Source organism: Canis lupus, chromosome 1, assembly GCF_011100685.1.
Source record: "Canis lupus familiaris isolate Mischka breed German Shepherd chromosome 1, alternate assembly UU_Cfam_GSD_1.0, whole genome shotgun sequence".
NCBI classification, from domain to species: Eukaryota; Metazoa; Chordata; class Mammalia; order Carnivora; family Canidae; genus Canis; species Canis lupus.
This window is the reverse complement of record NC_049222.1, coordinates 13,637,707-13,649,798: the sequence shown is the minus strand read 5'-3', so window position 1 is coordinate 13,649,798 and position 12,092 is coordinate 13,637,707. Positions and strand designations below refer to the sequence as shown.

General features: G+C 44.8%; 1 protein-coding gene across 4 annotated transcripts in view; it reads left to right on the top strand.

The window, feature by feature from the left end:
* SERPINB5 (serpin family B member 5) overlaps nt 1-10,630 on the top strand; it is a 77,557-nt gene extending 66,927 nt beyond the window's left edge. For all 4 annotated transcript variants that reach the window (XM_038525855.1, XM_038525858.1, XM_038525857.1 and 1 more), the window contains 3 exons: nt 2,240-2,382; nt 5,465-5,632; nt 8,755-10,630. In XM_038525855.1, the coding sequence (XP_038381783.1) occupies nt 2,240-2,382; nt 5,465-5,632; nt 8,755-9,147 (704 nt within the window). In that variant the 3' untranslated portion in view covers nt 9,148-10,630. The remainder of the gene's footprint in view (nt 1-2,239; nt 2,383-5,464; nt 5,633-8,754) is intronic.
* Nucleotides 10,631-12,092: the final 1,462 nt, after the last annotated feature.

Here is a 12,092-nt window from a genome sequence, read left to right as displayed (position 1 = left end):
CAAGGATTCCTAGGCATGTCCTACATCATCTTGCCCTTGGCAGGAATTCCTGGTGCTTCAGTGTTGGTCCACCCGGCTGTGCTCTCCAGCCAGCCACCAGCTCCCACAGGCCCTGCGTGGTTTTGGGCAAGACCAAGTCGCTGGCTGGTTTCTCAATCTGGAAAAAAGGGCTAGGGCTTTAACCTGGTCCCTAAGGCCACCTTTGGCTCAACAATTCTACAAATGTATTAAGGAAAAAAGGACAAAAGCTTCTAGGCAATCCAACATGTATACATAAAAACCCAAATAAAGCAGAGGGGGAAATTTGTGCTCAGATCCCCCACTCCCCCTCCAGTCTGCTCTCTGCTAGTCCAGGGGCTTCTCCTGCTGCAGCTGCCTGGACCTGCCCCTGGCTCAGGGCTCCTCTCCTGCCCATTCCCCTTCCATTAAAGTTCTCTGGGAGTTGTCCTCCTTGCTAGAAAGGAATTGCAGCTAAGATGAGTCTGAGTGCTGAGGGCCGATTGGGGTCTCCCTCCCCCCAGGACTCCTTGGGACACAGAACCTAAATGTGAAGGAGTGATTGCACAGATGGACCTTTCAGGTTCTGCTACTGCCATCTGGGGAGGGACACACTTCTGGGACAGGGGGGACTTGCTTCCTGTGGGCGTGGCCGAAGGGGTCCTGTTGCGGTGCTAACTCAGGAATGACAGTCCACGAGGCAGCTGCAGAGTGAGGCCATGGACAGAATTTGGTGTTGGAGTCATTCAAGACCTGGATTTGAATCCGAATGATGCCACTTTGAACTGAGTCACTTGGGTAAAGAACCTCAGTTTACTGAACTGTAAAATGGGGCCTGATTAATTTTTACATGGTTGTTGTGAAGATCGAGTTAGATATATAGGGTAACAAATAATATATGATAACCAAGATAGTGTGCGGTAGCCACGGCTATGCAGGCACGCATGCGAATGTATATATATATATATCTGTTATTGAAATGATGCTTCTTTGCCTTCCTATGTAAAGAGAAAACTGGTATAAGTAACACCGGGGTAAGCACAGTTTAAAAATTTATAAGCAAAAAGCAGTTGCTGTTTGAATTACTGTGTAACAGTTTTGCTTCTAGAATTGCCAGATAATGGTATTTTTCTATAAGGGCTTAAAAAAAATCTTTATACATTTAAGATTTCACTGGAGAAGGTCACTTCATGAAAAAAAGAATCACCTATCATTTCCCATACTTCTCTGGTCTTCACGTTCCTTCCTTAACATGATTATGTATTCAACACGTCATGTACCATTGGCAGGACACGAGCTTGGTGCAAAATGCAATTGCAGGGACCCTTATTAAAAATGTATTAAGGATTTTCAGGTGACAGAGGAGCATGAGACCAGAACAGAGCCCTGCACGCACATGTCACAGGTCCACGAAGTGGCCTTGAGCCACAGTGTGAAGATCCCAAGGTTTTAGGTAATTGAACATCTCTCAGAAAAAAATGTCTGTGCTATTCACACGTTTTATGAAGGCATTATCAGCAGGGAGCTGCTGTGGCTGTGGCGGACTGGATCCCTGCAGTAGTGACAGCGCTGACCTTGATGCAGACAGGCATCTGTGTCCATGGTGAGCCGAGCTGCAGGGAGAAGAGTGCAGGGCAGGCCTGCCTAGATGTGCTTTTCTAGCACAGTGAGCCTGGAAGGCTGCTCGGCTTCCCTGAGCCCCAGTTTCCAGACGTATAAGATGGGGATGATGATCTGGGCCTTGCAGGAGTACTGCGAGGTCATGCACGTGAAGAGGTTAAAATTGCACCCGTGCATTTTCATTCCAGAGCACAGGCTGTGGAGTCGGAAAGACTCAGCTTTGAATCCTGAATCTGACCTTGCTCGTGTGTCACCTTGGGCACGTGACTTAACCACCAAGTCTCAGCTTCCTCATCTGTAAAATGGGGACAAGTAGGTGAAATCGTGCATAGGAAACATCCAGCACAGGATGGGCATTTGGAAGCGGTAGCTCCTGCTTTTCCTCTGGCTGTTCTTCCTCTCTTTTCCTTATCTTCCCCTCTACTGCCTCCTGGTTAGGGCTCTGGTAAGTGTTCTGGGGACAAGGTGCAAGGAGAGAGAGGGGACCCCTTCTGGAATGAGGCAGCCGGCCTGCGGAACCACGCGCGGTGACAACTCCCCGAGCACGGACGTGTGTGTGGATGCCAGGTGTACCTTGGAAGAATAACACATGCAATCTGTGCTTTCCCACAACTGTTTGCAGGCCGCTTTGAGAACATCTTGGCCGACAACAGTGTCAGCGACCAGACAAAGATCCTCGTGGTGAATGCTGCCTACTTCGTTGGGAAGTGGATGAAGAAATTTCCTGAATCTGAAACCAAAGAATGCCCGTTTAGGATCAACAAGGTATGTGGGTGGGCAGCGCATCGGAGGCTCCCAACCCGAGATGTGACAAATTCTAGCAACACACAGGACCATAGGGATTCACTCCGGTGAGGAAAGTTGAGGCACGGGAGAGCTGTGCCTTTCCTGGGACTCACAGCTGGGAGGTGGATTCTAGACAAAGAACCAGAATCCAGAGACTCTCACTCTTTTCCAGAACGTTTAGACTGTTTTGCTGGGGGTTGGCTGTCCCCCCTGGGGAGGCTGGCAAAACCCAAAACATGTTGCGGATGGTGGCTCTACCCCAGGGGTGGCAGGGCCAGCCCCCAACGTGTTCCGGGAAACAGCCAGCAAGTGCACTGGGGGTTGGTGCCCACCTCCCTAGATGTGTAATGTCTGCATTTAGGAAAGTGAGAATGGGTGGAAGGGAGGACGAATGTGTGCTCTTCCTTTATCGTTATTCAGCCATAAAGCTGGCTCATGTCACATCCTGGAGACTCAGGCTCTAGGAAGAGAATTAATAAGGATTTGAAGCGTCATTGATGGTTCAGTGTTTTCTCTGACCAAGTGGTAAAACGCTGCTGCTCAGGGCTGCGTGGAATATGCCTTCCTTTTGGATGCAGACTTTATTTCTTTTGCATTGCTTTTTAAATTTTTTTTAATTTATTTTTTATAGGTGTTCAATTTACCAACATACAGAATAACCCCCAGAGCCCGTCACCCATTCACTCCCACCCCCCGCCCTCCTCCCCTTCTACCACCCCTAGTTCGTTTCCCAGAGTTAGCAGTCTTTACGTGAAAGGGAATATAAAGGAAGGGAGAAGAAATGTGTGGGAAATATCAGAAAGGGAGACAGAACGTAAAGACTGCATTGCTTTTGTAGCCCTTGAACTCTTCCAGTGAAGTTACTAAACCTTCCCCCCCCTCCCCGCAGGTTCCCTGGTGTCTCCTTTAAGGTAGGCTAAATTGGTGAAGTTGTGTTATTAAAAGTTTAGTATAGTGCCTATTCATACAAGGCGAATACACACACACACACACACACACACACATTTCTTGGAATAGTCTTTACTTAGTCCTGTGCTCAGAAGATAGGTCTCTCAATTTATGTTTCAGAAAATGGGATTATTGTGTCCGTATTTAGTGCTGATAAGTGAAATAGATGATGGTGTTTGGTGGCCACAACAGTATGCAAATTCATATGACTAGCAGGCTAATTGATGGAGATTTTTAGACAAATCTGTATCTACTTAAAGAGAAATAAATGGAAAAATTAGCAGTTAATTTCAAAAGCAGGTATGTTTTTCTACCACAGTTCTGTTTTTGGTTGTACATAGAATTAAATCTTCAACTATTTATTGACCAAATATTTGGTGAACAACTACTACGTGCTGGGATATACCAAGAAAATAAAACATGGTTTCTGCTTTGACTATAGTCTAGTTGGGCAGGGGCGGGGGGAGTGGGAAGACAGTCACATAAGTAAATATTCTAACTATGTAACATGTATTGAAATAGAAGTATTACACAAAGTAAAATATGGTCTAGCTCTGCTTGAAAGAGGTGTTGGGGAATCTTCATTTGAAGATCCCAGATAAAAGTTTTATTGCAATATTCTCCCCTAGGCCTGATAAGAAGTTTGAAATTTCCCCTAAAAGAGATTCACTTAACAGGCAAATATCCTATAGGAGGTATAGATCGAAATAAGAAGTTACACTAAATTACTATCAGTCTCTTACTCTTTAGTATGAATTAATTTTCCTTCAGAAAATCAGACTTCTCTGTAGCAGAGACACAAAGTCAGATATTAATGGGGACAGAGAGAAGGAAAAGCCTGGAGAGAAAAGCCTGGGCTCTAAAGCCCCCCCCTTTTAAAAAATATTTACTTATTCATGAGAGACGCACAGAGAGAGGCAGAGACATAGGCAGAGGGAAAAGCAGGCTTCTCGGAGGGAGCCCAATGCAGAACTTGATCTCAGGATCCAGGATCACGCCCTGAGCCAAAGGCAGATGCTCAACTGCTGAACCACCGAGGCGTCTCTAAAGGCCTTTTTTGAGAGTTATGGAATGGGTTGGAGCTGGAAGGGACTTAGAGAGAATTCTGTAACTTAATATTCCCATTTAGAAAATTATGAAATAATTCAAGCAGAGAATTATAGAAAATAATAAAACAAACACCAATGTACCCAACAACCAGCTTTGTGAATCTTTAGATTTTTGCCTTGCTTATTTCAGATATTTTAAAGAAAAAAATATAGCAACAGATGCACTTGCCCTGTGAAGCCCCCTCCCATGTCCTCTCTTCTTTCCCAGAAGTAATGATCATTCGGATATGTCCTATTCCCTCATTTTACTGACAAGGAAGCTGAGGCCCAGAGATGTGAAGTGACTTCACAAGCAAGATCACAGCATCTGTTTATGTCATATCTGAGGCTAAAACCCAAGGTTCTTTTTTTTTTTTAAAGATTTTATTTATGTATTCATGAGAGACACAGAGACAGAGGCAGAGACACAGGCAGAGGGAGAAGCAGGCTCCCTGTGGGGAGCCTGATGGCAGGACTCGATCCCAGGATCCGGGATCACAGGCATCTGCTCAGATCAGTGTGGGTAGTTGTACAGAAAGAGGGCAATAAAACCAAAGGGGACCAGGGGACAAAACAAATGTGATGGTCGTCCTGCTGTATGCTGAGTTTTCTCTATTAGGGATTCTAGTAGGAAGAGCTGCGTAAGTAGATTCATGGTTGGCACTAGAACTTACTTACAAGTCAGCTCCACCAGGAATGATTTATAGAGCTTGTAATGATGAGATCTATGAAGATGAAGTCTAAGTTTGCCTGTATTTTCAGTCATATTGTCTTATTTTAATGTTTTATATAAGCAAGTACAGTATTATGTATCATTCCTGAAATACACTGAAATTAGGCATGTGAATGACATTTTGAAGAAAGTCATTAACTCTCCAGGGGCTAGTCTGTGATGGTTTGGGTCCAGGTGAGGGATTGGACCATAATGGTCTGAAACTATAACAAGAACAAATGTCTGGTGTGTGTGTGTGTATTTATGCTTGTGTCACTTGAAAAGCAAATGGTCCAAATTTCTCCTCTTACAGACGGACACCAAACCAGTGCAGATGATGAGTATGGAGGCCACGTTCTGTATGGGCAACGTTGATGGTATCAATTGTAAGATCATAGAGCTTCCCTTCCAAAATAAGCACCTGAGCATGCTCATTCTGCTACCCAAGGATGTGGAGGATGAGTCCACAGGCCTGGAGAAGGTGAGGAGGGAGGCGAGTGTTCAACGTGAAGGCTCCACCTGCCTTGACATGGAGCCATATGGGCCACACTGTGTGTGGCTGTGACACTTCCCTGCCTTACACGTCACTTGCTCCGTCATCTCCAAGGGTCTGTGGTGCTTTCCCTTTGTCTTTAATATTAAAACAGTCAACATTTACTTGGCACTTGTGATGGGCCAGGAGCTGTGAAGCCCCATATGCACCTGCTCACTGGTTTCTCATCTATGCATCAGAAGCTATCCCTGGGCTATTGTTGACCAAAGATGCTGAGGCACAGCAGGGGAGGGGTGACTGGTCCATGGTCATGTAACTTGTCAGTGGCATGTAGAATTGGAACCTGAGCCCAGGAAGTTGGAATCTGTGTTCTAAATCTAGCCTCCAGTACCTGTTATTAGTGTCTTGCATTAGTGTGGTATTTGTTACAACTGATGAGCCAATTCTCAACACATTATTCAGAGTCTGCAGTTTGCTTTAGGGTTGACTCTTTGTGTCATACATTCTACAGGTTTTGAAAACCTCTTTTATTTATTTTTTTCAAATTTAAATTTAAATTTAAAAAGATTTTATTTATTTATTCATGAGAGCAACACACAGAGAGGCAGAGACACAGACAGAGGAAGAAGCAGGCTCCCTGTGGGGAGCCTGACTCGGGACTCAGTCCTAGGACCTTGGGATCATGACTTGAGCCAAAGACAGACAGACACTCAGACCACTGAACCACCCAGATGCCCCTGAGAAGCTCTTTTAATGCATACACATATATGAGATTTTATTATGCTTCATCCTTTGTGTAGGTTATTAGAGGCACAAGGTTTAAATAGAGGTTCATTTACTTGTGAATGGTGCTGTAGCTTCCCCTCTATGCTGGCAGCCCCATCCAGCTATCCTGGACACCTACCTATCCCCCCTTGCCCCCCCTACCCCCAGCCCCCCCTTCCCAGCCTTCCCAGCTCCCCTTCACCTGGGCCTCTGCCTTAGGCCAGGGAGAAGGATGGGCTCTTTGAAGGACCCAGAGGTCACCTGCTTTGTTTCCAGTCATGCTTCAGTTCCCCCTTGACTTTCCGGGGGACAGTCTAGATCTGAGTCAGTCTCTGACCTGCCTGCTGCTTTAGTGATTGTTGCACTTTATCCGTCACTGAACTTCGTTGCTCTTTTGCTCTTTTATTCACTGATCTTTCTCTTTCTCACTCTATTCCATGTGTTGGTCTCTTTTCTTTTACAATCCTTGCACTTTCCCTTTTGGGAAACACCTTCATGCCAGTTTTTTTCTGATTAAAGTACAGAATGGAAGAAACTGATCTCTTGGGTCTCGGGGAAATTCAAGAATATGTGTAGCGGTAGTCTCCTGGGACTGCCATAATGACCTGCCACAAACTCAGTGGCTTAAACAACAGGACTTTATTCTCTCTCAGTTTCAGAGGCTAGAAATCTGAGCTCAGCCTGGGTTCCTGCTGAGGGCTGTGAGGGAGGCTGTTTTATGTCTCTTCCCCAGCTTCTGGAGATGAGCTGGCAGTCTTTGACATTCCTTGGCTTGTAGATACTTCACTTCAATATTAGCCTGTCTTCACATGACTCTTCTTCGTGTGTGTGTCCAAAATTTTCCTTTGTATAAAGGCACCGGTCATATCAGGTTAGGGCTCATCCTAATGAATGCGTCTTAATGACAGCCATAGGGATCCTGTTTCCACATAAGGTCACATTCTAAGGTACTGTGAGTTAGGAATTCAATGTATGAATTTGTTTTTTTTTTTTTTTGGGGGGGGGATGTACAATTTGACTCATAACACATATATAATGGAGGAGCAAAAAGCTTTTTTTCCCCCCTCTGAGTAGTCTTTTTGAGTTATGGGTGAATTTTCTTCCCTCTCATCATTTCCAGATAGTACGTGGGCAAGAGAATATACTTTTTGGCTCCAAAATTCTAGTCACTTATGTCAATCTTTTGGTCCTAATAACTTGTTGTAGATGAAACTGTAGTCACTGAAAACATAACTACCCATAGATGAACAAGAGAATCCAATGGTTCCCTCCCCGACTGAAAACAAAACAAACAAACTTGTGCCCAGTCCATGATCTTGCCGTGTTACTAATTTTTATGGGTTTCAGGTGAGTAACTTCAATGCAGAGATGCCCCATGATAGAGTAATAGTCAGGGTATTGTCATTTTCTAATAGTCAGGGTATTGTCATTTTCTGTCGTACAGGCATTTCTCCTCTAGCCAATGGGAAGGTTGGCAGGGCAAGGAGCAATCTAAGATTTGCTCAATGATGAATTTTATGACTAAACCATTTTATGCGTCATTGCATATCTCTCATTTCTAAAATCACCAGCTGAAATGGATGCATTCATCACCCCTCGTCTTCAAAAATGACCATAGACAGTTCAAGTTCTCATTTTAGAAAGAGTCACTTTAGCTTTAATTTGAGTTACTAATTTTGATGCCATGCCAAGGACATGAGTATTCTGGATCTCCTAGTAGAGAAGTTAAAATAAACATTCAAGAAATAGTCTGTATAGAAACCCTTCTAATTTTATATTCATTTGTCTATTACTTATGCAACATCATCACCCATGCATTTGTTTCTACTCTACAGCTTCAAAGAAATGCCCTCAGACATTTTAGTTTGAACGGACCACTGTTGGAGGGTGGGGTGCAGAAGAGCAGTGCTGGAGGGCTGGGTGCATCTTTGATAAGGGAAACTAGTCACATACCCAAACTGCAGGGTTGACTCCATTTTCGATGGTCCATCTGCACTGCTTCAAAACTAGGCTCACAATGGCACTTTCTCTCTTTCTTTCTTTCTTTCTTTCTTTCTTTCTTTCTTTCTTTCTTTCTTTCTTTCTTTCTCTCTTCTTTTTCTTTTAAGATTTTATTTATTTTTTCATGAGAGACACAGAGAGAGGCAGAGACACAGGCAGAGGGAGAAGCAGGCTCCCCACAGGGAGCCCGATGTATGACTGGATCCCAGGACTCTGGGATCATGACCTGAGCCAAAGCTCAACCACTGAGCCACCCAGGTGCCCCTCACTTTCTGTTTTCAATCAAACAGGATCTTTTACTACTATGAATACAAAAATAATTTCCTCTCCTTTTGGTCCTGCAGGTTGAACAACAGCTCAACTCTGAGACGCTCTTGCAGTGGACCAATCCCAGCACCATGGCCAATGCCAAAGTCAAACTCTCCATTCCCAAGTTTAAGGTGGAAAAGATCATTGATCCCAAAGCTAGTCTGGAAAACCTAGGGCTGAAAAATATATTTAATGAGAATACATCTGATTTTTCTGGAATGTCAGAGACCAAGGGAGTGGCCCTCTCCAATGTTATTCACAGAGTGTGCTTAGAGATAACTGAAGATGGTGGGGATTCCATAGAGGTGCCAGGATCACGAATCCTTCAACACAAGGATGAATTCAATGCCGACCACCCATTTATTTACATCATCAGGCACAACAAAACGCGAAACATCATTTTCTTTGGCAAGTTCTGTTCTCCTTAAGTGGCAGAGCCCAGGTTAAGTCCCACCTAACTTTTCTGTAAACTCTGCATCCAAAGAATCACTTTCTAAATACAATAAATTGTTCATATTACTGGATCAGGAAGCAGCTGGTACTTGACATGTGTAGCCCTCACATTAATAAGCCCTTCTATTCCAATCCTTTCTTTTATTCTCCCCCCATCACCCCACATAAAACGCAGTTCTTTAAATGGAAAGGAGTTACCTTAGAGGAAAAATATGTATCTGTTACTGGCCGAAGTATCTAGGGTTATGGGCAGGAGTGCAGTCTTCCACAATGAAAATTCTGGTAAGGAGGATCTAGAGGATTTTAAAGCTTCGCCTTCCTTCACTGGGATGCAGAATGTTCTAGACATTCTCACTTCCCTGAAAGGCTATAGAAACTGGCACATGGGATCCACAAATCTTTCCTGGCTCCAGTGAAACTCGGGCACATGTTCAGGCTGCTGTAGGTCTGCAGCTCTTTTTGCTTAAACTCTGGTACCTGTGTTTTCTTCCAACTCTGACTTTTTGGGATTTTAGAAAGCTAACATGTTGCACATACTATTATGGAAGGAACTTCATTGATAGAGTCTGGGACAGCACCCTAGAAACCGACACCTTAATATTTCTGCCAGGAAACAAAGAATATTCACACAAAATGGGTAAAGACACTGAGAAGCCCATAAGTGTCAGGTTTTACTGCCAAACAACTGTGCCACCAGCTTATGAAAAATCTTTTTGTTTTCAAAACTTCTTGAAATGTTGGAAGGGAATTGCAGTATAGTAGCTGAAGTGCAGCACCTTGAGGGGAGGTTAGGTTTTATTAAAAATCCACTTTAGACCAAACATCCACCTGGTCTCTTGGTGGGTGGCAGGCCACCGCGTGGCAGGGAAGGCTGACAGGCCTAACAAGGCTTTGGGTGTCTGACAATCAGGGACTTCAAGCACGCGGGGGTGTTTAGAGTAGCTGATGAAAGAGAGTTTTGGGTGTTGAAGGAACTTGTCCCTTCATCTAATGAGATAGTGGGAAGGGGAAAGGAGCTAATCGTGCCTTTGGAAAACAGAACAACAGCAATTGGAGTCTTCTCACTGCCTTGACACGTGTGTTTGGGGTTAGTTACGGCGCATAGCTAGTTAGGAACTTACATTTGTAGTCATTTGTGAAGTTGGTCTGTTACGTTGTCTATGCTGCAAGTACACAGGTTCATTCGCTACCAAAAGAGCACATGTGCTGAAGATTTCGCCTATGTCTTCTCTGGCACTCATTGTAAATAGGTTCGATTCTTTTCTTGCTCTGAAGGTTCAATACTGAATTTCTTTTATGCTCCTGACAATAAAATATTATCGAGCTACATGTCTTATGTTTTTCCTGACACCAGATTTGCTATTTTGAAATGGAAACCAAGCCATCATTTAGAAAAGCATTCCTGTATGTAGATGCTTTTCGAGGTGACTGATGGAAAATAAAAAGGAGTAAGAATAATTACTGTCCTTATTCCCTTGTCTTCCTTTCTTCCTGCCCACTGGGCTGGCTTCCCCCCTCCCCACATTCCCTTTCATGCTATGGGAGAGGACCAGAGGGTGCTGGGATGACTTACCACTTATGCCAAAGTACGCAATGAAGCGAGAGGCCTGGCAGGAGGACATAGAACTTTTATCCAGTGGAAAAGTTCAGGCCCAGCCTCAAAATCTAATTTTATTAAGTAAGCTGCATATGCTCAAAATATTTGTAAGTACATTTTCCTCAATGTAGGTTTTTTTAAAAATCAGTTATGATATCCCTGGACCTAATATTCAGCATGCCTTTTCCTGTCCCGCTGCTGTGCTCGAATAGAGTGTGTCCCCAGTTGTGATCATCGTTGAGCACAAAAAGTGACAAATGCTCCCCAACCCACCAAAAAGAAAACAACCATTTGTGCAGGGTTGCAGGGGGGAGGTGTATGTGTGTGTGTGTGTGTGTGTGTGTGTGTGTGTGTGTGAGACCCAAACCAGGTTTGGCCACTCTTGGCTCATCATCCCCTCTTGGCTACGAGAAACAGAAAGTGTGGGATGATCACGAAAAGGTCTAGTGAGTATTTAGAGGAGGGGAGGGGTGAGTGCCTCTTTAAGCCAAGTGTTCAGGGAGCTGAAAGTGTCTCCTGGAATTTGGAAACCACAGACACTTTTGATTAACTCTTGCCTGGGAAACTCTAATCCATTGGTTTTCAACTAGGGGCAGTTCTGTCCCCAAGGGGACATTACATTATGGTTAAGAATTCTCAACATTTGTCCAGAACAGGCCCAGGGCAAAGAATGCCCACTCAATGCTGACAGCACCAAGGTTGAGAGAGCTGGGACCCTATCTACAGGACAGATAGATGCGGGTTAGGGGGGGTCCCTGAAGCGCAGCAGAGAGAAGTAGCTGCAGAGGGTGTGCTGGGTGGGTGCCTGGGGTCAGCTGCAGTGCGATGGGCTGGGAGCCAGGCTTGAGTATTTTGAGACTCTGCTCAAAAGCTCTGCCCAGTGAGGGTGTGTGGTCTCCAAAGAGCCCACCAGAGCATCCTGTGAGAAAGAGGCAGCATTTGGTGCCTCTTGTGCTAGATTCCAACTGTACCAGTGAGGCAAGGTCCCCCCCTTCCTCCCCTTGCCCCCCAACTGGGGCATTGTAAGGAGGAGCAGAAGAGCAGGGTGAGTAAATGTCAGGGGCGCCCACCTCCACTTCCTTCTCCTGTGGGTTGGTGAGCCCGAACCAGACCTCAGCAGTGGTAGATGGAGAAGCTTTCAATCAAAAGAGGGTCTGAAGCTCTGATTGAGAAGAATTCAGGGCTTTTTCATTTCTGAAAATGTCTTTATGGATGCATGAAAGTGACGGGAGAGGTGTTTGTCTAGGGCATGTGGTTTAGGGGCTTAGGTCCAAGGCAGGGGACGGTGTGGCAGCGTGGACTTGAGTGGACAGTGCCATTTCC